Source organism: Panicum hallii, chromosome 3 (assembly GCF_002211085.1).
Source record: "Panicum hallii strain FIL2 chromosome 3, PHallii_v3.1, whole genome shotgun sequence".
Classification (NCBI taxonomy): Eukaryota; Viridiplantae; Streptophyta; class Magnoliopsida; order Poales; family Poaceae; genus Panicum; species Panicum hallii.
In genome coordinates, this window is record NC_038044.1 from 18,554,255 (window position 1) to 18,581,558 (window position 27,304).

General features: G+C 47.2%; 4 protein-coding genes across 6 annotated transcripts; 1 reads left to right on the plus strand and 3 right to left on the minus strand.

Moving 5' to 3' along the window:
* Positions 1-5,037: 5,037 nt before the first annotated feature.
* LOC112885309 lies at positions 5,038-5,390 on the minus strand. The gene has a single exon (XM_025950956.1). It carries the CDS (start codon positions 5,368-5,370, stop codon positions 5,038-5,040), a length of 333 nt encoding a protein of 110 aa, XP_025806741.1. The 5' UTR covers positions 5,371-5,390.
* A 3,751-nt stretch (positions 5,391-9,141) lies between these two features.
* On the minus strand, positions 9,142-9,920 carry LOC112886760. The gene is made up of 2 exons (XM_025952749.1): positions 9,408-9,920; positions 9,142-9,279 (listed from the first exon to the last, which is right to left on the minus strand). The coding sequence occupies exon 1, from the start codon at positions 9,807-9,809 to the stop codon at positions 9,477-9,479; it is 333 nt and encodes a 110-aa protein (XP_025808534.1). The 5' UTR covers positions 9,810-9,920; the 3' UTR covers positions 9,142-9,279; positions 9,408-9,476.
* An 8,205-nt stretch (positions 9,921-18,125) lies between these two features.
* On the minus strand, positions 18,126-22,380 carry LOC112885950 (RPA-interacting protein A). 2 transcript variants are annotated; one of them, XM_025951672.1, is made up of 6 exons: positions 22,091-22,380; positions 21,641-21,733; positions 20,379-20,592; positions 20,099-20,175; positions 18,993-19,109; positions 18,126-18,535 (listed from the first exon to the last, which is right to left on the minus strand). In XM_025951672.1, the coding sequence occupies exons 1-6, from the start codon at positions 22,151-22,153 to the stop codon at positions 18,500-18,502; spliced, it is 600 nt and encodes a 199-aa protein (XP_025807457.1). In that variant the 5' UTR covers positions 22,154-22,380; the 3' UTR covers positions 18,126-18,499. The 2 variants fall into 2 exon arrangements, with proteins under 2 accessions (XP_025807457.1, XP_025807455.1); XM_025951670.1 differs by having other exon boundaries at positions 18,126-18,661; positions 22,091-22,379.
* A 166-nt stretch (positions 22,381-22,546) lies between these two features.
* Positions 22,547-26,807, plus strand: LOC112885949 (26S proteasome non-ATPase regulatory subunit 14 homolog). 2 transcript variants are annotated; one of them, XM_025951668.1, is made up of 7 exons: positions 22,547-22,705; positions 23,842-24,051; positions 24,123-24,300; positions 25,175-25,256; positions 25,910-26,086; positions 26,160-26,327; positions 26,442-26,807. In XM_025951668.1, exons 2-7 carry the CDS (start codon positions 23,925-23,927, stop codon positions 26,631-26,633), a joined length of 924 nt encoding a protein of 307 aa, XP_025807453.1. In that variant the 5' UTR covers positions 22,547-22,705; positions 23,842-23,924; the 3' UTR covers positions 26,634-26,807. The 2 variants fall into 2 exon arrangements, with proteins under 2 accessions (XP_025807453.1, XP_025807454.1); XM_025951669.1 differs by having other exon boundaries at positions 22,653-22,808.
* The last annotated feature ends 497 nt before the right edge of the window (positions 26,808-27,304 follow it).

The window sequence follows — 27,304 nt, forward strand, 5'->3', positions numbered from 1 at the left end:
GCGGCTCGCGCTCCGTCGGCGCGGCGGAGGAGGGGGTGCCGAGCTGGCGGCGCAGGAGTCGGAGTGGCGCGGCGGCGGCGCAGTGGAGTGGGTAGTCGTGACGAGCGGGAGAGGAGAGCATCTGGGATCGGGAGGAGGGGAGCGGAGGTTAGAGGATGCGGTTTCAACGAGGGGAGGGGCTGCGGCATGCGGTGTGGGCAACGAGCGGATGATTATAGGGGGGCGATGGGGAAAATAGTCTAGCGGAATGACGAGGGTGGGGTGCGAGAAGATCATACCAAAAAAATTGTCCTCCAATTGGTTTTTTTAGACTAGAGATGTGCTCGGAATGATCTCGCCATGCCGAGGGCCTGAGGCGGGTTCGCAGTTTTCACGCTCCACTAACGGCGTTAGTAATATACTAGTATCGTGGTTTGGACTCAGGACAGACTCGCAATCACTATTCACGGTTTGAGAAGGGTGAAAGTGAAAGTGCGGAGGCCACACATGAATATAATTTAGATGCAACATTCCCGGGCTCACGCTAGACGTCCATACGACAGCAAATGAATGAAATGGTGCAAACATGTCTAAAAATTGAATTATGCAATAGAGGAACACCTCTAGTTTTTTTCATTATTCTTGATCCCCAAGCTTGGTTTAGAATTCCATCCAAGATATTACTTTCTAGGGAACACAAGAAGGCTAGCACGAAGAATCTTTTTGCTTTGTTTTTAATACTTTTCGTGCTAGACAATGTGCCAACCGTGTTCTAAACAATCCTCGGAGATTGTCGACCATACTTAAATGAGTTGTAAAATTGCAAACCTAGAAACTTATTTGAGGCGCCCTGTGGGATCAAATGAGCATTCATGTGGTTCGAAATGATTATTTACTCACAATTCTCTAAGGGTGATACTGAAAGCTATATATATATATATATATAAATATAAATATAAATATTCGTCAAATAGGTTGTTCCAACGCTCATGTTAGATCCTGATCGAGTGGCATCGAATGGATCAATTAAGAAGTCGTGTGGTCTGGAATCATCATTTTTTCATGGTTCCACAAGGGTGAAATTGAAAGGCACATCTATAAATTCTTCAAATGTATCGAGTCCGCAATCACATTAGGCATCTAGATCTTGACCCGAGCGGCACCAAATGGATCAATTAAGAGTATCTCATATTTTCTAACCTCTTTAAGACTATTTCTAAAATAAGCTTTTCACAAAATTTTCTATAGTTTTGACCTTTTCGGTCCATACCAGCCTCATCGGCATTGAGGTTGAGTGTCTCGTGGTGATAGTATGGGGTGATGTGTAATTTTTGGTGCTATGCCAGTGGTAGGTCAGCGCCAATGTGGCCGGCGCCAACATGTGTGTTTCTTACAGGATGTTTCATGGTGCTTGAGCTGAGGCTGGATCCATAACTTTTATGGATCACTTGAAGCATGGCAGGACACAATAAACATTAAGTCATCCTGACATATCACACATACGAGGGTCATGCATGAATATTTTTCACAGCTACAGATCCGAGCATCAGTACGGGAACCCCCGGTCAGTACCGGTTCCCCGCCCGGTACCGCCCAGGCGGTACTAAAGTGGTATGCATTTAGTACTAGGCCGAATGCCCGATACTAAATGATACATTTAGTACCGGCTGGTAACACCAGTCGGTACTAAACTGCTCGGCACGCATAGCGGTTGGGGCGGCAGTTTGGCACGCATAGCGGTTGGGGTGGCAGTTTAGTACCGGCTAGTGTTACCAGCAGGTACTAAGTTTATTTTTTATTTTATATTTGCTTATTTTTCTTTTCTTTTTCATTTTAGTTTTAATTCGTATTCTATCCTTATCCGTCTGCGTAGAGCTAGCATTCATATTCGTATTCATATCTCGCATAGCAAAGACTACATATATATTAATTATATATATACACAGTTTATATACACTTCAAGTATTACACTTGGGATCAAGTATTACACTTGGGATCAAATATTACAAATATTACAAGTAGTCACATAAGTTGTTTCATTACAAGTACTTTAAATATTACTCTTGTTCATCGTCTTCCTTGTTTTCATCCAGTTGACCCATGCTTATCCTATGATCAGCATAAAATTCACCGGCGGAATTTATCACCTCGTCCATCAGAAATCCACAGAGTGATTCTTGAATTGCCCTGACTCTTTCCGGTTCGATGAGGCTTTCTTTCATTTTCCAAAGCTATCACATACAAACATCATTATTTTAAATTCATACATGTACGTAATTAAATATAAAAAATTGTTATTAATTTGATACGTATATCGAAATCTTTTTGCGTCATTTTGTTTGGGCCGGTAAAATCGTGGATCCACTCACATACCTAATAGCCACATAAGTTGTTTTCTTCCGCTTGTCTCATACACTATGTATAGATGGGTTATGAAATATTCATGGTGTTTAAAGAAATGATACTAGGTGTGCGAATCGTATTCGTACTGGAAAGTCTGTCTTGATATAAAGATCATACGGCGTGTCTACAACTTCTATATGCTTTTTGATGAAGCGAGCCCATACCTTCTGGATGATGTCTATAAAGTTTTGATATTATGTTATCAGCGTCCTCTTTCCGTCGAACGCTACAACTCGAGCTCGATCAATCTCGATATTGAGCAACATCCAGTGAAAGCTGTTGATACACATATATAGATTAAATGTTGGATACACTAATTATCAAATTGAAGGGATGAAAATAGAGTCGAAGTGCTCATTTAAAGTTGTATGGCAACAGAATGATTGTACAAGTATGCTGCCTATCCAAGTCCGTGAATACATTATTTTCGGTCCGATTTGGCCATCTGTTTACACTATTCTCGTTTATAACATCCGGATCCATGAAGCCGATGTGATAATACTCCTTTCTTCGGTATTCTTTCACCTTCATCCTACACGATAAAAAAACACTATTCTCGTTTATAACATCCGGATCCATGAAGCCGATGTGATAATACTTCTTTCTTCGATATTCTTTCACCTTCATCCTACATGATAAAAAAAAAGATGAGAAAGCACATAAGTAGTTGAGCTATAATATAGAAATAAGAGGAAATATTTACATAAGAAATACACTAACGAGGAACTTGTCCAGAGCGTCTTGATGGTACAGAAGAAACTAAAGACTCACAGACTCGATCCATACGTTAGCTAGCCCTGATGTAAATCGTTATCTTTAACCCGAGCTGCGAACATTACATCTCCATCTGCAGTGACCCTCGTGTATCATTCATGCAATTGGTAGCATGTTCAGCAACCCAGGTCACATAAGAGATTCCCTATTTAATAGTTTTCTTCCTGCCCCTAGGTGAATCCGGATTGGAACCTCCCCTTTGTCTTGGCAAGGGGTATGGCACGGTATGACGTGATGGCACACGATCTTGAGAAGCTAGCTTGGCAATAGAACTAACCAAATCGATCTCTCCACCTCCCTTCTATGAGCTAGTGTTAGTGTACCGTAGATAAATTATGATTACCAAAATAAACGTGTTGTAGTGACATTGCCATGAGGGCTGGACCCGAGAGAGCCCGCCCGATCCAGCCCAAGTCCCACCTGCTCGTGGCCCTGTGCACATCTTTGTTTTTCTCCACACAACGATCCACCACCGTCTTCACCAGATGTGCCGCCAGATCTCACCTTTGAACATAAATTGAATATATTTACTCATCTGGCGCCGCTCCACCTCTTAGTCGAGAGGCTCTATAGTGGCCGGATGTCGCATAGCTCAGAGCTCACCTCGGTCATCGTCGAGCTCGGTGGTCATCGCAAAGGAAACAAGCATGATGAACGGAGGCGGTGTGGTGGGACTTTGGGTATTCCGGTTATCCGGCCCTGAATGGCAAAGCGAAGCTGGATATTCGGGTTCCATTTCATCATTATTCATTCAGCTAGCATCCCAGCAGGTTGATTCATGGATTAGTTTGTTTCCTGCTCTAACATCAGTTCCATATGCAGGAGCGATGTACGCACCTTATTTCTAGTTAACCAATCACCATTGTGGCTTCCAAAACTCATCTGAGTGTGGTTTTGCCCCATGCGAAGGAGCACGAGGTATCATGGTAGTCGGTGTTAGGAGGATGAAACTGAATGAGGATGAGCGGAATTGTCATGTTGTCTGGAATCATCATTTATTTGTAGGTCTAAGAATAAAAGAGAAAGTCACGTGTGCACATGTTGTTTCCGATCCCCGTACCCCGCACTCACGTATCACTAGTACAGAACAACATATATATCCACCTCCTTAGTAAAGGCGGAGCTGGATCTGGAACTAATGAAAGCATTCCCCAGAACCAACGGCTAGAGGGTGGGACACCTTTAATCCTGGTTGGGGCCACCAACCGGGACTAAAGGTCCCTCTTTAGTTCTAGATGCTAACACCAATCAGAACTAAAGAGTCACCTTTCAGTTCCGGTTAGGGTTGTTTGTGCTTGCTAATTATATTTTTTGTGTTGCAGACCTTGTAGTCCTAGTTTGTACAACCTCCTAGTTTGTACAACCGGGACTAAAGGCCCTAAATTGGCTGCTCCGGTTGGGAAACCAGGACTACAGGGGTTTCTCAACCGGAACTAATGTCGTATTCTGTGCTTAGTGTGTTAGTCATATGATATCAAAAGCAACAATTAAAAGTTGTCATTTTGCTAAGAATCATCATTATTTATTGTTCTAGAAGGATAAAAGTGAAAGCCGCGTATGCGGATTTTTCAAACACCCGATTCCCGCGCTCATGTTAGCTATCAGATCCGGAATGAACGGCATCAAATGAAGTCAAGATGGCGCGAACCTTCCACCGACACTAGAAACATGAAATAGTTGAAAACCAAAATACATGCATGCAAACGATTCAACACAAGCAAAAGAAATCGATGGTAACTTTGATTTTCATCATTCTCATCCTGCAGGGTCGAACATTTATTTGTCCTCAGAATGCCTTACAGGCTATATTACTGCATACCATGACATTCTAGCAAACACAGAGACACGGAGGCTAGCTCCAACAAAGACGATCGACCCAGGTCACTGATTTCTATCCTGCGGATCTCCGGCGCCCTCCTCTCCCTCCTGTTCCGCAGAGGGCTCCGATGCCGCCGCCGCCTCCACCTCCTCCGCAGCCGCAGGCTGGCACGCCTGCTTCTTCACGGGGCGGAGGCCCGTGCCGACGCACACGGCGAACTTGCGCTGCACGTAGGCGTCCAGGTCATAGCCAGTCCGTTGGAGGGCCTGAGACCCAACGCAGTATCGGGCTAGGGCCAACGAGCCGGCGGTGACGATCGCGATGAAGAACAACATCCCGACCACCGGCCCGTAGTTGCCGCCATGGTCGTGGTGGTGGGACTGGGACGCCGCCATGGCGTTCCCGAGGCCTTTCAGCCCCGATGACATGCTCACCAGGACGACACGACGCCCACAGCACTACAGGCTCTCTCGCCTCGCACCAAGAACTGATGCCGAGAGAAGATTATTGGGGATGGTGACTGGGGGGTGTTTTGGCCGAGCTCTCTCCAATGGTTTTGGTTTAATAGGGGGGGGGGGGGGGGGGGGAGGGGAGGAGGAGGGAGGGGTAAAAAGGGGGTGGAGATTAATGCGTGAGTCGCAAATTCCCCTTGGATCCCATCATTGCCAAAAGTAATTAACCGGGAGCGTCCGGCGCGGCTGAGATTTTTTTTTTCTGCGTAGAAGAAACAAGTTCAGTTGAGATGTTCACGAGGCTTCCATGCGATTGTGCACAGCTGAAGTATGTGCTAGCATCCCATATGTTTGCCACCCCTCTTTTTGCTGGGACGTTACCGATCCCCTGACCGGGAGCCAGCTAACATGCGGGTTGGTTTTGCTCATCCCAGGTCATCATCGGGCTCAGCTTTGCCACATCATGGGCCAATAGCTCGTTCTTTAGAGTTCAGACCCGGATGGATGTTCAGTACCTCTTGCTGGGCTCGTTGTGTTCATTCTACCAAAGAATTGTTCGCCACGAACATGGGCCTCCTGAGAAAAGCAAACAAAGACGAGAAAAAAATGGAATTTCTTTCAGAATGGACCAAATTAAGTTGTTGAACTGGTAACGCGTCGCCGTATAGTCCGAGAAATCTTTACTAGTGTTGGGTTGGCAGCTGGAATCGTACTTAAATACGCGAGACCGATGTGTCTAGTGGAAACAGGCTGCAAAATCAAGCTGTCTGCTGTGCAATCTTTGCCAGGGCTGAGTGCAAAATCATGGCAGGATCGCTTGAATATCAAAGAGAAGTATGACAAAATAATTCGGATCACTAACAATTACTCCCCCTAGCCCGTCCCACATTACTAGTCGTTTTGATTTTTTTAGTGCATAATTTTTATTATACATCTAGATATACGTTATATTATGTCTAGATTTATAGTGAATTTATGTATCTAGAAAAGCTAAAACGACTAATAATTTAGGACGGAGAAAGTACCAGTTTTTAACTGGATACAATCACATGAAGATCACTGCTAATACCTCACAAATGATAACAGTAAAGAACACCCCCGCGTCGTCTCCTCTGGGGGCGACTCGGGTGGCGCCCCCAACCCCCACCGCCGCCACCCCTCTTCAGGCCTCCTCTCCACATCGCTGCCACCGGAGCAGGCACCGGAAGTCCGTGTGCCTGCTAGGAAGGTGGCGGCGGGGCTTCTACCGTCTTTTCGAGGTGCGCCCGGCCCGGGGCAACGACGCGCCGGCACCGGACTTGGGGGTGTCGGATCTGGCGTCCTGGGGACCGGATCCCACGCCACTAGGGCTGGATCGACGCGGTGGCCGGGTGGTGCAGGAGTGGGCGCACGCATCCCTGGTGGAGCGGGTGCTGGGGGTGCGCGGAGGAGGCTGTGCTCGGTGGCGGCGGCATGGCGCGTGGCTCCAATGCGAAGCGGTGTCAAGGAGGCCCGGCGAGGACGCCAGCTGATGTTGAGGAGCGCGGCAGCAGCACCCATGCCCGTGGCCACGGTGAGCTGCCTAGCGAGTAGGGCCACGGCGCCGGCCTCCGCCTGCTCCAGGTCGTCCGTGAGGCGGGCACTGCGCGGGAGCGCGTGGGCCCGCAGGAGGCGGATGCGGGTGGTGCGTTGGCGACGTGGCCAGATGCCGGGACCGGGGCCGATGCCCTGGCGGTCGGGCCGAGGCCCTCAGGACGGGGTGAGGTGCGCATGCGGCGGTAGCGGCACCGGCTGGAAGGTCTACGCGAGGTGCAAGGAGGCACGACCGCCGGCATCGTCGTGGTCCTGGGAGCACCTAGCTGGGTACGTGATGTGGTGCGGATGGGATGCTTCGGGCGAAAGCTTTGGCCTGCATTCTTGCTGGTGGCAATGGCGGTGGCACCCTAGAGCATCATTTTTCCCATTGGGGACGTCATCTTGGAGCTCCGTCCCCGCGGCACGGGGTTCCCTCGGTGAAAACCCTATCCAGTTCTCTAGACGAGCGATAGCGGCACCACTGGAGTCGTCCCCTCCTTGGAGGCGTCGTCTCTTGAGACCCAACTCGGCTGTGGCATTACTGGTGAAGACGGTTCAAGGGAGGCCTCTTTCGGTGGCGGTGCAACGCGGCATGGTGCAGGTTGGCGAGCTTCATGGGGTTGCTAAGCTCGTGTGTTGGCGTTCGCAACTCTGGTGGCAGCCAGGCATTGTCGCACGTTGTTGGTGTGGCTGCTGGCAGCGGACCGCGGTGGCTGGTGTTGCTTGGCAACCGTCGGTGCGGGCGCGGGATAGCGTCGGGAGACGGCGCTTGAGGCATCGGCATCGTGTGACGACTTAGCTTACAGCGAACTGCGGCGGGTGGCTCAGTTCCGCTAGGCTACACCGGTGATGTACATCATTGGAAGACGGTGCAAGCAACTACCTTGGCTTGCTGGCACGGCGGCAGGAGCCTTATGCGCAGGTGGAGCAACAAGGCGATGTCGACCTTTTGGCAGTGGCTTGGCTATTCGATGGAGGCTCTAGGAAGCGGGGCATCACTACCCTCCATCCTGATGGCAACTTCTGAAACAGATCCGTGACGTGAAGTGTTGTGGCGGACGTGGCGAGGCCCACGCGTGCAGTGTTTCCTTGAGGCAACGAGAGCAAGGTGGATCCAATGGCAGGAGTGGCGAGGCCCCCACGCGTTTGTGCTTTCATGGTGGTGACTGCGAGGTAGCTTAAGAGAGGTCCGGATCCGGTGTTTTTCACCCTATCAGGTGGAGCGTGATGTTGTAGCGGCACTTCGGCGTTGGGTCCCGCATGGCGGTGGCCTTCTTGGTGCGGTGCAGTCTGTTTTTCTCTAGGGTTCCATTGACGCGGGGTCATAGCGGGAGTTTTCGGCTGCAGCTTTATGAGAGAGTGATTGCTGGCGCCACGTTTAGACTTTGATCTTGCTGCCGTTACTGAGTGAAACGGTGTTGTTGAATGGAGTGGTGCGGCCGTGTTGATGTCGCAATCCAACCGGTCGCGTTGAGAGCTGCTATTGCTGAGTGCTTGAGTTGAGTTGGCGTGGTACTGCGAGAGTTGATGTCCCAATTCAACGGGTGGGTCTATGTTTCTTATTGTTTGCCTAGTTTTTTTAATATAATTGACAGCTCTCCTGCCTGATTGTTAAAACAAACAGCTAATACCTAGAACGTGATAAAGAGACCAGTCTCGCGTTCTCGAACATACTTAGCCACACACGGCCCGACATCGTCTTCACGCCTAATATGAAAAGTAAGCGAAGACGAGAGGAGATTTTGGAGCTTCCTCCAGAAAGTACCAAAGAAAGTTTGTTCAACTGTTAACGCTAGCTTTGACGTTTAGTCTGGGCCATCTTTCGCAGTGTTCGACTGCCAGAAGAAATCGTACTCACAATAGCCTAAGTTTACCATTGTTCGACGGTAACGCGGACGGATAAGGAACGAAGCAGAGAGGAAGTGCTGATCTTTCCGAAATGGTGGGGCCTACCTATGTTGTTTAATTGTAACCCGTGGTTGAAATTGTCTAGGATGGAATTGTTTAGCATAGGCTACTAGCTTGAATCAATTGGTAGTCTAGGTTATCTCTCTTCGTGTGTCGGTTTCTTGTCAAGAACTCATGTAGTTCCGTTTAAGTCGCTGGAAATGGGCATAGACTCGCATCGGGGAAAAAAAATGCCCAGTGGAAACAGGCAGCAAGATCAAGGTGGTTTTGTCGTGCAATCTTTGCCAGACTGAGTGCAAAATCTTGTTTGGATCTCTTAAAATCAAAGAAATCCGAGACAATAGAAGTCCCCATCCGTAACAATTACGGGGTATACTAGTACTTAACAATCTGAAAGAATCACAAAAAATAAGATCACCACTACGAGCTCTCATAAACGTGAAAAGAAACCGAAAGAAAGAGCAATTAACTTTGTATACAGTCTGGAGTTCTCAACACATATGTCCACATCTGTATACCTTGGACAACTTGACGAACTCGCTGCACTCACGAACGGACGTACGCCTACTCGTGTGCGGGCGGCGGCGTCAGGCGGCGCCGATGCAGGCGAAGGCGCGGACACTCCTGGCCTTGGGCAGCGGCACGCGCAGCCGCCGGTCGTGCGAGAGCCCCACCTCGCCCGCCAGCTCCTCCAGCGACAGATTCCGCCGGTGTGGCAGCGGGCCCTCCGCCGCCGCAGACGAGGCCGCGTGGACCGGGGACCGCAGCTCCTGCTGCAGCCACCGCCGCCTCTGCTCCGGGTCCTCGAGGTCCACGGGCGCGGGCGTGCCACCGGCGGCGTCGTAGGCCCGGCCTCCGCCGGCGGCGTTGCTCCGCCGGTCCTTGATCGCCTTGTAGAGCAGCGGGATGAGGCCCTCCATCTGCGAATCGCGGCGTGCGAGGCGGAGGGGGTTGGTGGGAAATGGTTGCGTCTGGTGCTCGTTTTGGTCTCGGTCGGGGGAGTTCGGTTTGGTCGGGGTCGGCCCTTTTATGCGACACCACTCTCTTCCGTGTCTTAATTGCACATAGGCACAATGGCACATAGCAAAGCATCGAAGCAGTCAAAATCATGAGTTTTGACAAAAACAGATTTGCTAAGAACACCTAAACAAGCAAACAAAGCCCACTTGAGTGGGGGGCTTTGAAGCAATTGCCAGGTGCTGGATCAGTAGGAAAAAATAAGCTGTGCTTAACATGTGTACTTATGCTGTTCTTTGGTCGGTTTGGAATCTAAGAAATGTACTTTGCTTTCAGGGGGCGAGCTGGACGGACGAGAAGATGATGCTGAGAAAGATCGCGGGGATGCTGCGAAGATGGAAAAGCATTTGCAAGGAAGGAAACGTTAGGCGGCTGGAGGAAATCTGCACCAAGCGCGGCTGGTGGTGTGGGGGGTGGGGGGCGGCAATCAGGCAACTTGTTCTTGAGCCTGGCGGGCGCGCTTAGAATACATCTGGATTTTTCTATATGGAATAAAACGGGGAGAGACCCTTTTCTCAAAAAACAAGCAACCAAAGAACATCAAAAACTAAATTCTTTGAGGATTTTTTAAGTAAAAGCGCGTGATATTTTGCCCCTATTTCTTGTACTAGTTGGATGGGCTAAAAGATCTGCGCACCACTGCAATTTTTGTCTTTGTTTTAATGCCACAACGTGTTCTCTTTGCTACGCGGGGCAGCACACCGTGTTCCATTAATCTATAGCTGCGCTCGCGCATCTGAATTAAATTCTATTTATATCCGAGTGCTAATAGATAAAAGTGCTAAATTTTAGTACTAGTTTATTTAAATGGAAGTATAGGTGGACTAAACTTTAACTAAGATTCAAAACTGTACTATTATATGTATGAGTGCTAATATATGCTAAAATTTAGCACTGGACTTTAGCTCCGACGAATAGCTATGCTTTCCACGCTTCACATGTACGACTTGGCTTCTCCGCTTCCGTGTGACTATGAGTGACGACATTCTACTCGGTTGTTTGCTGATGGCTGCCATTTGGATTCTTGCCGGTAATAAGTGTATGATTTTATGGTAGTAGTGGCTTTTCGGTTGCGTACAGGCGTACAGCCAGTGAGATTTGGTCTGTGGATGTCGATTAGTTGGACGACCTTTTCTTTCCAAAAATATTTTAACATAATAAATATAAAAAAATAAAATATTTTTGTTACTCGTAGAACATGTCCATTGCTTGGCGTGCAGTCTACTCGAACCGCTATCTCATCTCGTGTCATCAGGCTAAGCTAGCCTCTTACCGACGGCACCAATTTAATTGGTCTGATCTTCAGAAAAGAAAATTCTGAAATACTGGTGTCCACTTGGCGAGACATACTTGTCAGTGTTCGAGACTCATGATTTGTCGATTTGTTTCACCCTCTTGGAAGCAAAGAATGGTTTGAGAAAGAATTAAGTGCGTAGAAACAAGGTGGCGACACTTCACATGTGTCGAATTGCTTGTGTAGTGTGTGCAAAGGTGCATGAACGAACGTTTTCCCCGTTTTATGAGGAGAGAGGAAAACGGGGGAAAGAAATGCTTCCCGGGAGAACAGGGACTTAAGGTATCGCGTTTCATCATGAGATGCTGCAGCTAATTTCTTAGTCGGAAGTCGTTCATAGATACCTCACTAGTAGTAGAAATTTTCGGGCTCTTATGGTACTTGACTTGCTTGTTCTAGAAATAGATAAAAACTAAGCGTGTTTCCATTACTGGCAACAAAGATACTTTGCTTGGTGATTGCGGACCGCGATACTGATGTCAACAGCTAGGTAAGTTCCCAGATTTATGTGGGGCGGCAGCAACTTCGAACCGGTGCTGCTGTGCATGACTTGAGACCTCACCTGCCGGCTGTTCCTCTTGTACTTCACACGTATAACGCCAAGATTAGTGGCACTTGCAATGAGAGATGACTGCATTGTCTTTTCGAATGTGATATTGTACCTAACTTCTTCCTTATTGAGTACCGACTGGTTCAGAAATCCTGATCTGCCAAACCAAACCCTAGGTCGTTGTGCGACCGTTCCGTAGTTCCCCAAAATTTACATTAAAGTTTGAATGGATCAAGAACTTGTGAGTGCTTTTTGCACGAGATACTGACTAACATGTTAGGGCACCCGCAACAGTGCAGAGAGCATGCTCTCTATAACATTGTCCACGTCATCTATAGAGAGCATTGCAGACCAGTCTCCCAACAATATTACTATAACATTTATTTTTAAGTTTTAGTGGGCCCCACCTATCAGATTTTTTAACCCACGATCCCTCCTCTCGCATCTGCCCTGAGCGCCTCCGCACATCCTCTCCGTCCCTAGAGAAAAGGGGCGGTCGACAAAGATGTAACGGCTCAGTTTTTTTCTCCCTCCTCAAAATGCTGACATGGAACCCTTGTAGAGAGCTGACATGGCTCCGTTTCGGGTGCCCTCGTGGATCGGGGAAAAAAAACTCAAACGTCACCGGGCCCAGCTCAGCATCCACTGAAAATCTGGTAACTAACCACACTGACACCCAAGAAAAAATGAGCCATACTGGAAACAGAAGATCAGTCAATAGGTGGTGGCAGTTGAGAAGTGGCCATCAAGCAACATCATCCAAAAAAAATGTTCCTGAAAACATCACCGCGTTCCTTCTTTAGTTACCAAAAGAAACCAGATGTATATACCCACAAAAAAAAAAAGAAATCAGATGTATATGCCATTATCGGAAATTCACTTCTGCGGCTTGTTCTCACCTTGGAGACTTAATTAAAGTGCTTCAACCAGCATGTCAAGTTCTTTGAACTGGGTTTAGTCGCCAAGAACCTGGTTATAACTAACCAATGCCTTTTGGACCAGTCACTAGCCATTCTTTATGCCTTTTATATGGAAAAAGATTTGGTGTTCCTTTTATAACCAATGGCTATGATTTGGTGACATGCATGTGGCTGAGTTCCGTGGATTGGCTGCCGGCATGCAGCACCACTAATCATTCAAGCATTGGGTTGTTACCAGAAGAAAGAACTCAAAAAATTAACAGATGAGAAAATATGTAATTTCAAGATATTTTAATTAATGTAGGTAGCAATAAACAGAAGGGGATAAAGAACATTCTGAACTTGTGTTAGTAACAGTATTTACAATGAACAGATAATATGTAGAGAGGCAAAGAATGGGGAGCACCACACACCCTGATTGTTTGGGGGGGGGGGGGGGGGAGGTGTCATATAAAGGAATCAAGAATATAAGGCAGGTGAGTAAACACAATAAACACCTACAGCTGTACATATCTCTAATACCCGCCTGCAGTCGTTGTGGGAGGATCCCGGACGCAAAGACTGGATCTGAACTCCGTGAACAGCTGAATAGGCAAGCCTTTTGTCATGATGTCTGCGAACTGGTGGGAAGAGGGAACATGGAGGACCCGGACCTGTCCCAAGACCACCTTTTCATGGACAAGTGGATGTCAATCTCAATATGCTTCGTGCAACGGTGATGGAAGGGTTGGCAGACATATAGACTGCACTGACGTTATCGCAGTAGACAACTGTCGCTGAAGCAATGGAGATGTGGAGTTCCTGAAGGAGCTGGCGCACCCAGCAGCACTCGGCAACAACATGAGCGACGGACCTGTACTCAGCCTCAGCACTAGAGCGGGAGACCGTAGTTTGTCGCTTCAAAGACAAGGAGATGAGGTTGTCATCGAGGTAGACGCAGTAGCTGGATGTGGAACGCCGAGAGTTGAGGCACCCAGCCCAGTCGGCGTCGGAGTAAGCCGTCAGGGAGGAGGTGGGGCCGACGCCGATGTGGAGCCCGGAGGAGAGCGTGCCATTCACGTAGCGCAGAATATTAATGCGCTTGATCAGCGTGAGATGGGGCTCGCGAGATCATGCATGAATAGGCACACCTGCTGAACGACATACGCTAAGTCCGGACGAATCAGCGTGAGGTATTGTAGGGTGCCGGTGAGACTCTAATACTCCGATGGGTTTCGATTGTAGTGCCGTCCGAGGTTGGCAGCTTGGCACGAGTGTCCACTAGAGTTGTCGTGGAGTGACACTCGGCCATGCTAGCACGCTGCAGGAGATCAAGGGCGTATTGTCGCTGAGACAAGAAGAGGCCGTCATCGGAGTGCGTGACGGAGATGCCGAGAAAGTGGTGAAGATCGCCGAGGTCCGTCATGGCGAACTCGGAGTGGAGTCACTCGGTGATACGCTGGAGGAGGTTCGTCGAGGAAGCAGTGAGGATGATATCATTGACGTAGAGGAGCAGGCACGCAACACCATCACCCACTTTGTAAACAAAGAGAGAGGTGTCGGATGCTGAAGCGGTAAAGACGATGCGCAGGATGAATGTGGCAAATCACTGGTACCATGCTCGCGGGGCCATTTTCAAGCCATATAGTGAGCGCTGCAACAGGCAAACATAGTCAGGGGTGGTGGGGTCGACGAAGCCAGGAGGCTGCTGGCAGTAGACAGTCTCCTCCAGGTGGCCGTCTTGACGTCGAGCTAGTGAATCGGCCAGGAGCGGGAGGCGGCAATGCTGAGGACGACCTTGTTCGTTGCCAGTTTGACAACGGGCTAAGTGTCTCATCGTAGTCGATACCGTGCTGTTGGGAGAAGCCTCGAACCACCCAGTGAGCCTTGTGATGGGCGAGAGTGCCATCGGAGTGGAATTTATGCTTACAAATCCATTTGCCCGTCACAACATTGGCGCCCGAAGGACGCGGAAAAAGGCGCCAGGTGCCGTTGTGGATGAGCACCTTGTACTCGTCAGCCATGGCAGCCCGCCAGTTCGGGTCGGCGAGCCCACTGCGGTTGTTCGCCAGGATCGGCGAGATTGATGAATGTGCCGCTGCGAGGTTCATCGGGTGAACCTTGCATAGTGTCCCACTCTAGGACTGGGTGACAGGGCGACGAGGTGCTGGCGGCGGCGGCACGGCTGGCTGCACCTGCGCAGGCACAGGCGATGGCTGCACTGGAGGACGGGGCCGCCTGCTGTTGAAAAATATGTGCAGGAGGCGGTTGGTGGTGGGCGCTGCAGCTGGGACGCCTGGACCAGCTGCAGGCGCTGCTGCATGGCCACCAGGGACAACGCCGGTCCTTGGGCAGGCAGCAGCTGGTGTACAGCCGGGTCAGTGGATGACCGGGCCGTACTGAAAGATGGTGGGGTCGAGGTCATCGGCTGCAGTAGCCGATGGGCGAAGGCGCGGTTGCTCGATGTTACTGGTGGATGGAGCAGCCGCATATGGAGGTGTCGCTGCAGCAGTGCATGGAGACACCGGCGCGTGTCTAGTTAGGAGAAAATCCATACTGGACAGGGAACCCTGCTGAGTAGAGCGGAACGGAAAACAAGACTCGTCAAATACAACATGATGAGAAATGATGATGCGGCGAGTGGAGAGGTCGAGGCATCGGTACCCTTTATGTGAGGAAAGGTAACTGAGAGAGACGCAAGCTGTGGACCGTGGAGCACGCTTGTGCGGTGTCGTGGCACTTAAGTTGGGGTAGCACAGGCAACCGAAGACATGAAGATGGGTGTAGTCGGGAGGGCTGTGATGGAGCAGGGTACTGGGAACATTATTGTGAATAGCAGAACATGATCTCCTATTAAGAAGATATGTGGCCATAGCGAGAGCTTCTGCTCAGTAGGAGGCTGGCATGTGTGTGTAAATCAGGAGAGTGCGGCATATGTTGTTCAAGGTGCGAATGACATGTTCGGCCTTACCGTTCTGGGGTGAGGTGTAGGGACATGAGAGGCGTAGGTGAATGCCACGTGAGAAGAAGAGGGTCGTGAGGGCACGGTTAAGGAACTTAGTGCCCTTATCCGCCTGAATGTTCCTAACGGGAGGGCCGAACTAGGTTTGGACGAAGTTACAGAAGTGGGTGATGTGGGTATGTACCTCGGACTTATGAACTAGAGGAAATGTCCAACAAAAGTGTGTGAAGTCATCTAGCATAACCAAGTAATACCGATAACCCGAGATACTAGTAACAGTAATAGGAGACATCCAGACACCGCAATGAACAAGCTCAGAAGGAGTTGTACTGTGAAAAGTAGAACTTGAAAAGGGTAACAACACATGTTTCCCTACCTGATATGAATGACACAGTTTATGATTATCTCTATTACAAGTAATAGAATAATTATTTCGAAGGACATCGAGGGTGGAGTTCCCGGGATGATCGGGAGGGTGATGCCATATGGTGGAGGAGGTGGCGAGGTTGGCGTGGGCGGTAGTGGTGGCGGCAGCTAGGGAGATGGTGCAGAGGTCACCAGCACTATTGTAGCGAAGCATCACGTGTATGGTCAGGATATCCTTTACAGAAAAACCAAGAATGTCAAATTCTATAGAACAATTGTTGTCTCCTGTGAACTGACAAATAGAGAGAAGGTTCTGAACTAATGAAGGGACAACAAGCATATTGTTTAAGTGGAATTTGGACGCACTAGTGTTAAGGGATGAAGTGCCATCGACAAGAGACCGCAATCTTATGACCGTTTCCTACAGTGATGAAGGAATGGGAGGGGGTAAGGCGGCTGAGTAATATACCATCCATAGACGCCATGCGGGTCGACACGCCGGAGTCCATAACCCAAGGGCTAGGGTTCTGGAGGGCGAGCTGGTTCAGGGCTGCAACCAGCCCGGCCTGGTCCTAGCTTTGGCCCGCTGGTGAGACCTGCAGCGGAGCAAAGACCGTGTGCGCCTGGTGGGCCGGACCGAGAAGCCCCTGTGAGCCTGGGCGCTAGCTTGCTGCGCCGTACTGGGCCTGCATGGCAGCCCATGGGTTAAAGCAAAACCATGGGCTGCCTGGGCGCATCTGGCCCACGGCCTGTGAAAGAGCGCCGCCGCCTGGCTGCTGGGTCGCAGGTGTCTGCTGACGCCCGCGCTTCCCTCCGCGCTTGCCGCCTGAGATGCCGCCGCCGCCGCCTTTCTTCCCATCGGCCGGCGCGCCCGCCCGTTGCATCCTGAATGGGGCCGAAGGACGTGGAGCGGCACCCGCCCGGGTTGGTGCAGCCAGAAGCACCGGATCCGGCGACGTGAGCAGTCCCTGCCGCGACCCGATCCCCATTGGCGAGGCGTAGCTCCTTGAGAATCAGTATGTCGCGGGCGCGCGCGAAGTTGGGGAGGACAGGGGCGTTGGCGATGTCGTCCACGGTGTTGGTGAAGCGCTCGTTGACGCCACCGAGGAGGTTGAGCACGAGCTGCGACTCGGGGACGCCATGGCTGACGTCGCGGAGGGAGTCGGCGACGTTCTTCATCCGCTGGGCGTAGTCAGAGATGGAGGAGTCGCCCTGCTTGATGGAGTGGAACTCGTGCGCGAGGAAGATCGTCCGCGGCTCCTTGTTGGCGCGAAAGAGGCGCTCAATCGTGGTCCAGAGGGTGCGGGCGGTCTGGTCATCGCCCTCCATGGCGAGGTCGAGGACAGAGTCATCGACCGAGCTGAAGAGCCACGTCCGGGCGCAGCAATCGGCCGAATACCATTGCGGGTCATCGGGGCGCGCAGGGGAAGACCCGTCGATGTGCGATTGGAGACCAAACTTGCCGCGCATCGATTTGAAGAAGGATGCCCACTTGGTGTAGTTGGAGTTCTTCATCTCCAGGGTCACCGAAATGTGGGACTAGACGGAGACGGTGGCTGTATGGGTGGACGACCAGAGGCGGCGCGGGCAGCACGGCGTCGTTGGTGGTAGGCATGATGCCGTTTCCGGTGGCAGGCATGCTGCCGTTGGCGCCGAGGGCCTCCGTTCCAGCCATGGCGCGGCTGGATGGTGCAGGGGCGCGCTGCGATGGCGCACCGCGGTTGTGGTGGCTGCGCCGCGCTGGGACGCGCGGAACAGGCGTGCAGTAGGGGCGTGCCGCACGGCTGGGTGGGGTGGGGTGGCTGCGCCGTGCAGGAGCATACGGTGCCTATCAGAAGGGAGAGGTTGAAGGCAGCGGAAAAGGAAGATGATTAGGAATTTCGAACTGGTCTCTTGATACCATGTAGAGAGGCAAAGAATGGGGAGCACCACACACCCTGATTGGTGGGGGGGGGGGGTCATATTATATATATAGCCAATGGGCTCAAGTATATATGGAAAGGAATCAAGTATACAAGGCAGGTGAGTAAACACAATAAACACCTACAGCTATACATATCTCTAATAAATTAGCATGCATTTGCACAAACCGCAAATGAAATTTCTTCTTCTTGGCATTGTAAAAAAGAAAATCCAAAGCTCCAAACATAAAATAAGAGTGCATTTCTGTTAGTACTGGTTCAATGTACCCACAGTTTCGAGTAAATACGCTGGCAACAAAATGTTGACCACGGTCAACTGTATATTTACAGTGCACTGTAAACCAGTGGCAATGTTAAAACAAGCTCGACATACATATATGTGTCTCTTCTATTGTTTTCACTTGAAGTTGAAACTGAGTAACTGACACGGATGGATGTGTTCTGGCACTGAGAGAAGAAAAACTGTTGTGCCGCCTTTCTGATGTACAGCCATCTTGTAGGATAAGTTAAACAGCTAATCTAACAGGAAACAACGAAATAACTTCAGGCAAGTGTTTTCAACCTTCTTGTCCTCTGAGATGTACGGCAGGTTTCTATCACTTATACCACAATATCAAAAGTTCTGCATTCTTCACACTGCATGTAGAGTGCAGTCAGGCCAAACATAGTCTGTAAACAGAACTTGGGTGCTGATTTGCATCCTCTGTCAAAGTGCTCCGTATGTGCATTAGCCAATCGTTCTCGTAAGAACTCTAGCGTTATCTGATCGAACAAATTGCAGTAATTAGTTTCCTACAATAATTTATAAACACCCACAGCTAAACATCAATTTCCACAGGCTGTGGACAGCTGTACCCAGTTAAATCCCATGATAGGGGTTAATTTGTACCTAATACGGCGCACTAGTTGTCAGTGTGTGTGTTTTTGGTTATTTTCTGCACTAATTCTAGTTCTGTATAATGGCTGGCAGGTGCCGGTCTTTAGCCCACCTTTTGTATTCTTCCTCTTCTATATAATGCAATGATATGCAGTTCTTCTGCATATTCAGAAATAAATTATATAGAAGACCTCCAAAGATGCAAACATAAAGTACCTTATCTTCCCCAAGGTCAAGCCGTAGCTTACAGAGAGTACAATATATGAGGTTATGTGTATCCCGTAGCTCTCCTTGTTTGCATACTGGGCACCAGACCTTAACATTTTCAGCAACCTGACATCGATTATAGCATCCATTAAGTCTCTGAGCACACACAAATGTGAAAATAGAACACAAATGACTAATTCATAAATGGGCAACTGAAAAAATCCGGTTGAGATAGTCATATAACCAGATGTGCTGCTTATGTGATCCAAATAATATAACCCATCCAGAACATTTAGTTCAGAACAAAACATCACACCCCAAGGTTCATATCTTGGTCTCAGTATACCACAATGCTTCTCGGAGATGTAATAAAGATGCAAATTTGGCTTGTGATTTGTGGCTCTTTTCTAAAACTCTATTTCCTATCTTAATGAAGGGCAGAGCTCCTGCGAATTTGGTTCAAAGATGCAAATTACACACAAAAGGCAAGTGCATATTTATTTCGCTCTTGAATAGGATTGCATTGACAAACTGCTCCTGTACATAATAATATAATGCAGATACACTACTATACTAAAACAAAACAGTAATTTTGCATTCTCAGTTTTTCACTGTTTTGGAATCGCCAAGGTATATTCCTAACACTATACAATATAGTGCATCTGGCCAACTCTATGGATGCAGATAGATGCAACTGTGTATTTTGGTGATGTCATGTTGACATGCCTGCTCCTAAGTAGTTTCCTGTATTAGTTTAGCTGCTTGATATTCTATTTGGTCCATGTCTGAGCCCTAATATTGGCTCTGCGCACCTGAACAGTAGCAAGGAAATCTTCCTACAACTAAAAGTTCATATAAATGTAATTGTGCAAATTTGAGGGTCACCTAGTAACTAAACCCACACAGATAAACATAAGGAAAAAAAGGTTCAACAGTTGCACAAGAAGCACACAACCATAGAGAAAATTAATTAACTATAACATCCCCTTAAAAAGACCAGGTAGGCATGCACCCAGCCAGCTGCAAGCACAAAAAGCATGTCACGAGTATGCAGAAAGTATCTAGTGTCTATTTTAATGAAGAAGATTTCTGAAACCAATGCTCAGTGAACCTACCCCATTGTCATTTAGTTGCATATGATCAAAAACAGCTTGAGCTAAGTATGCATCTTCCTCATCAAGTGCCTCTAATTCTGCAGTGGTTAGCAGCTGATAAGTGAAATATCCAGACCAATGAGTGAAAACCTTTACAAAAGTGATCGACGCAATTACAAAAGCAAATGTTGATCAGGTAGTTTTCAGATATAAATTTCTGAGATAAGGCAAACAAAGTAGATAGAGTTCAGTAATAAAGAAAACATAGATGAAAAATTAGCAGAAGTTATAAGTATTGTACCTTTTCTGATTAGTTCTTCTCTAAGATCTTCATAAAGAAGTCGTTCCATTTCAAGCAATATATCTTCACTTTCCATTGCAGCAGGTTTAGCAGCCTGCGGTCCTTGATATTCCCAGATCACATCCATTTCTTGGTCCTTTTGTCCTTCATTTGACTGTTTGAGTTTCTCTATCTCATCAGAGATAATGTTCCTAACTGCAGATTCGACCTTATTCTGTCAGTTGGCATATGTAGATGAATCAGATATACAAAAAAGGAACATGTTGAAGTAAAACATATGATGTGAAGTATATTAATTATACAAGTACATCTCAAGCGGGGTAGGTGATAAGGACACTTTTCAATTATATTATTCATGTTCAGCTTCAAGAGATGTATTTTTAGACAGGAATAGTTACTAAAGTAATTGGAATGCCTGGAACCAGAATTAGACAATGATTTACTAGTGTGTAAGCGGCAAACATTCATAATAGTTCAATTCTGCAATAACATTACTAACTACCCCTTTATGTTTTATCAATGTGCCAGAAACTTTTAACGCAAAAGAAAAGTGTTTCAAACCAGACGACCTAGATGGCCACATCAGGCAGATAAGGAGACTAGATGGAAAGAAAAGTTATATTAATTCTAAGTGTGACATATTTGAAATGCCAAATTTACAGGGCAATACATTCAGTAATAAACAGTAACCTGCTGGATGCAGGAAGAAGAACAACACCATCAATGAAAATTAGTGCATCATGAATATCTTTTCACTTGAGCCAAGAACATGCATTGATAACATAAAGAAGGATATACTATGTAAAGAAGAATATCTTGTGCCTGTAAATAACATAACACACAAAAACTGCAACAGACCAAATCTGTATGAAGAATAACACAGCTCAATTGAATGCCAATTTTAAGCCAGCTGATGTAGATGTTCCACCTTAGGCAGACAGGAAAACGACTAGGTTGGAATAAATGGTATGATAATTTCTAAATTCTAATAACAACATACTGAATGCTGGTGTATTTAATAGCTATACACAGTAACCATCCAGATGCAGGAAGATGTATATCATAACCATTCAGGAACTGTGTTGTCCATGGAAATTGAATTCATGCTGAACTTCTTTTTCATTTGAACCGGGAGTGTGCATTCATAGCATATGGAACGACGTAGCAGGTAAAAAAGCAAAGCTCGTATAATTTTTAAGTTGTATATAAACTGCAATGCGCTGAATTGGGAGAAAAGAAGAACTGCACAACATTTTTCATACCATGTCATTGGCAGGCAACCGCCCCTGGGCCCTGATCTTCCAGAGCAAGTTGGTCCTGTCCTTTTTAACTCTTTGCAGGCAATTTGTCCTAAGCTGTTGAAAGCATAAACAGGGGATAAGCACAATTTTCAGGTGACAACAGCAAAGAAAGCAACAATCCAAGAGGGCTATGCAATGCAGATGATCAATACGAACATATTCAAGAGGAAAGCAAATCCTGATTCCACAACGTATCGCAGGCAGTTCTATGGCGCATGCCCGCTCCGGCAATCGATCGAACACCTAGTGTGCCCAGCACGCCGGCGCCGCAACCGCAACCAGAACTCCTAGCCCAGCAATCCAACAGAAGCATCGCGCCTCAAATCCTCTCTGCGCGCGCGGGCTAGCGCAGCATACGGACAGGAACCACATGCGCGTCCGGCGAGGTGAGATAAGGGGAGCTCGACGAACCTCCGATTTCCAGTCGGGGCGGTGGGATTTGATAGGCATCCTGCTGGGCCGAGCCGATTCCATAGCGGCTCGCTCCCGAGGTCGCGCCGGCGATTGATGCGAGACGAGGCGCCCAAACTATCAATTCCGGCGGTCGCGTGCGTGCCCTGCTGCTCGTTGCTGTCGCTGAGGACGCCGAGGCCGATTGGGACTCGGGAGACTGCAGGTCTGCAGCCGCTGCCTGCCTTTTTTCCCCCGCTTCTTGCCTGCCTTTGTTTACGCACGGACGAGAAAGAGAACGATGAGGATTCCTTATTCTGAAAATCATCTCATTTAAAACCGGGTCTGTTTGGATAACATGACCTGGGCTGAATCTGAGTTTGTTTCTAGGTCGGCCTGTTTGGTGGGTCCATCTGGAAAGTCTTAGCGAGGCCCATTTGCGGGTTAGGCGGCACTCCTTGATCGACAGCTCCACCGCGAAAAAAAGAAGAAGCTCCGTCCATCTCGTTCCCGTTCCCATCACCGTCCGGCGTCCGCTCGCGTGCGACCCCCAACGCGGCGACAGCTCCACCGCCGGTCGCTTCCCCGTCGCCGCCGAGCGCATCTCCACCGGTGGCCTCCTCCAGGGGTCTGAAGGTACCCACGCCTCTCTCCTTCTCCTCCTCTGTCCCCGCACCACGGCAGCGGCAACCCTAGATCGCCGCGTGACGCGGGCCGCCTCGACTCCGGCTTCGCTCAGGTCTCTCCTCCGCGAAAACCCTTGATCGAAGTCGAATTCCTCTGCACATACGCTAGATATTGATTGCTCTGTGCTTGGTTCGATTCAATTTCACTACTGCTAGAGGAGATCGACCTAGCCATGCATCTGTTATTGTGGTATAATCTGTAGTCCAAATGCGGCACCGTTTTCTGTTGCTACTGGAGCAAGCCTATATCCGTGTGGTTTAGTTCTTTAGTGTGTGCTACTGTGCTGTAATGTCATCCATGCATGCCTATCGATATTGTTTTGTGTCAGTACAGCCTCCGGTTTTCTCCTTGTTTAATTCGGTCTATCTGTTTATTTTTTACATGATTATGTGTTGTCTAAGCAAGCAGGGACAATTTAATCACTACAGATGTACTCACCATTGATTGATGTGAATTGATTTGGCTTGTTCACCATGCTGATGCCATTGCCACATAGTTTCTTAACCCTACTGGCGCTAACAAATATGAGGCCCAGTTGTTGTGAATACTGGTTAAGAAATAGTAGAAGTGTCAAGGGTAATACTTGTTCTGTTCATCAAAAACTGAAGTCTTAGCTTACTCTCGTCTGGAATGGAGTTGCATGTTCTAGCTGCTTACATATTCCTTGCTTTAATTCATTGTAAAGCAATGTTGCACTGGTCCATTTTACATAATGTACTCATATATGTATCTGTGACTTATTGTACTAGTTGGAAAGCAAGATAGCATATTCATAATATTTGAACATCTCTGGATTCATGTGGCAGAAGGTTTAAATTCTTGTTCTTTTTTTGAAATCTTAAATTCGTGTTCTGGTAGTTCGATCTGTATGGATTTTGATGTCTGGTTCTTTGTGGTAGGTTATCGTAGCTTGATAGTTAATTGATTTCACTGATAACAGAGGCTGATACGTTTTAGGTTAAAAAGAAAGCACGGGCTATGATGCCTATCTAGTGGTTTACACCATTTTCGCTTTCATCTAATCTCATATATATATTTTCTATTACAGAGATATTGAGTTGATTCTTCCTCTTGTTTGTGGACAGGAAACAGCCAATCCCCAAAAAGAGCCTCACAAGAAAAGCACAAGCAGCTGAGAAGCTTCCTGGTCTCTCCAAAGCACATCAGCATGGAGCGCCTGCAGAGGATATTCGGTGCCTCTGGGATGGGGCAGCCACCTTCGGACTCGCCGCTGCTCGACTCCTCTGAGCAGGTCTACATTTCCTCCCTTGCACTCCTCAAGATGCTCAAACACGGTCAGTAACCCTACCCCGTCCCTACTGTCCTGTACTGCTTGACCTGTATCGCTCATGCTGATGTGCTACAGGGAGGGCTGGTGTGCCAATGGAGGTGATGGGCCTTATGCTGGGTGAGTTTGTGGATGATTACACGGTCAGGGTGGTGGATGTGTTCGCCATGCCACAGAGTGGTACTGGGGTCAGTGTTGAGGCTGTTGATCATGTCTTCCAGACCAACATGCTTGACATGCTCAAGCAGACAGGGAGGTATGTGTGCTAACCTAAGGGTGGACCTGTTTATCATGGTGTTATTCTTGTTCAGATTTGATGTCAATCTAGGGCTTGGTTTATTGAAATGCCAGAGTGCGTTGTATTAGTTGATAATTCTGAGTAGCACACGCATTATCAGGTCACTTGAACTGCACCACAGTCCCAATACATAGAATTGTGTTTTTCCTGTCAGTTTGGTGTTACCGGGTTGCGCATACTTGCTATGCCATATTAGAAAAGCTGATTAGCAATATTAGGATGTTAGGAACTCTATAGGAGTGTGGTTTGGCACAGGTCTTCTATGCATAATTGGAAAGTAGGAGTCCAGAGTTTCTTAGGCAGTTGAGAATACTTGTTTTCCTTTTTTGTTATATTGTGTATTCCACTAGACTTAAATAGCATTACTTAGTCTGCCAGTCTGAAAACTATTTTCTGATTCAACTCTTTTGAAGAGTTATTATTGATATCTATGATTTTCTGAAGAATTAAATTTTACTACTTGGTACACCACTACACTCATAATTTACTGCTCTCATCTGTTCCATTAAAAATAACTAACCTTTTTAGAGGGGAAAAAAGTAAAATATTCTCTTAGATTCTGGTAAACACAATCTTAATATTTCCATTAGAGTAAATTTTGATCATGATACAAATCTTCGTGACATAGGCACGAATTGCTTGCTCCTTCCTATATCCTTTGTTTGGGTAACAGAAGATGCATCACTTCTCATCTTTAAACATCATAATGTTGGCCATTGTTTCATGACATTTTTTTTGTTGGCACTCTTGTCTGAAGTCTAATGCTATTATTTTTGCTACTTTGTAGCCAATCAGTTATATTCCTCTCTTGACAGTTGTGTCTCTTTTACAGACCAGAAATGGTTGTAGGGTGGTACCACTCCCATCCTGGCTTTGGTTGCTGGCTTTCTGGAGTTGACATCAATACCCAACAGGTATGCCGCCTAACTTGTAAAAATGTTTTTTTAACTTTGCTCAGCAAACAGATGTAGCTGCCGTTCCACTACTGCATGGAGATTTATTAAACATTTGTAGTTTTTTTATAATGAAATATGAATATGATATTGGAGCTGTTCAAATTGGAGGGAGTAAACGTTTGGCATACACTGATACACATGTTTCCTAAATTCCCATCGTCTTGTGTTGGTCCCCTGCATTTACCATTTTCATTCTCCCTTAAAGTTGTCACTCAACCTAGGATTAGTCTAGTTCTGTATTCCTGTCATCAATTTGTCATTAAAGTAGCACCACGCACCATGCCAATATCTGTGTGATGGTTAACCCTGCTGAGGAGTCTAATCATCGCTCTTGATGATTTGAATCGTATCTAGATAACTGGAGGTTCAGACTTATTTTTCGCTATAATTTGTCGGGTTGAGGCCATTGTTTCCCCCATTTTTCACTGTATACGGCTGATCTGGATTACGTTAGGGAAACAGCTTCAAGAATAATAGGTGATGATAGATATGTTAGCATCATGCAAGAGTTTTGCAAAAAGCTTTAATTTTCATTAAGTGCCAAATGCTACTAAATATTCATACTAACAGTTAGCTGTGTGATATCTCTAACACTAAAATTGAACATGCAGAGTTTTGAAGCTTTAAACCCCAGGGCAGTTGCTGTTGTGATAGACCCCATCCAGAGTGTCAAAGGGAAGGTGGTCATTGATGCATTTCGTCTCATTAACCCCCAGACTATGATGCTTGGCCAGGAGCCACGACAGACGACATCGAATGTTGGGCACCTAAATAAACCATCTATTCAGGCGAGTGCTCCAGCTTCTGAACTCTTGTGCTGTCAACTTATTTCTAACAATTAGATTGTCCCTGTATTTTCAGGCTCTTATCCATGGGTTGAACAGGCACTACTACTCCATTGCAATCAACTACCGAAAGAATGAGCTCGAGGAGAAAATGTTGCTGAACTTGCACAAAAAGAAATGGACTGATGGGCTGATTTTGAAGAGGTTTGATACTCATTCGAAAACCAATGAGCAGACAGTGCAGGTCTGTAATACTCGAGCTTCGAGTCCCATTGATAATATATCTTTACTCGATGCAGCAAACTTTTGAGATTTCTTTATGATATGTTATTCACATTATCTGCCACCTCACGTGCAGGAAATGCTGAACCTAGCTGTGAAGTACAACAAGGCGGTGCAAGAGGAGGATGAGCTGCCACCAGAGAAACTGGCGATTGCGAACGTGGGGCGGCAGGATGCGAAGAAGCATTTGGAAGAGCATGTCTCCAATTTGATGTCTTCGAACATAGTTCAGACCCTAGGGACCATGCTCGATACGGTTGTCTTTTAGTTTGGTAGGAGTGGTGTCTCAACAAACGCAGTACTGAAATTATCTTTATGTTTATTTGGCTTCGTGTTTGTCAAAGCTGCCATAATGCTGTGAGCCAAATGCCAGTATTCATTGTGTTTGGACAGTTCGGACTTTAAGAATTTGTTATAATCTGCTGCAGCACCATCTTCTCTATGGTCACCCTTTGTTTAGGTGGTTCGTTTGGGCTTTAGTCCCATCACATTGAATATTTGGATACCAATTAGAAGTATTAAATATAATTTAATTAAAAATTAATTGCATAAATGGAGGATAATTCATGAGATAAATTTATTAAGTCTAATTAGTTCATGATTTGACTCTATTGTGCTTAAATTTGTATCATGAATTAGCACCACCAGCTTATACAAGTAGTTTTATCTTATACAATTAGTTTTATAGTTAGATGTGATTCGAACTAAAAATTAATCTCTGAATCTAAACACCCCAGGTGACTAAGGAGGCTATGAGGTCAAGAACTCAAGATTCATTTCTGCTGGGCTATAAGATCATGTAGAACGTTTCACCGTTGGACTGGGCTAACAGGAAAGAAAACTAAAGGATTCTTTTCTGATTACAACACATGCATACCCGAGTACATAGATGCTCATATCTACATGAACACTCACGCCTATGTGCCCTGATAAGAGATT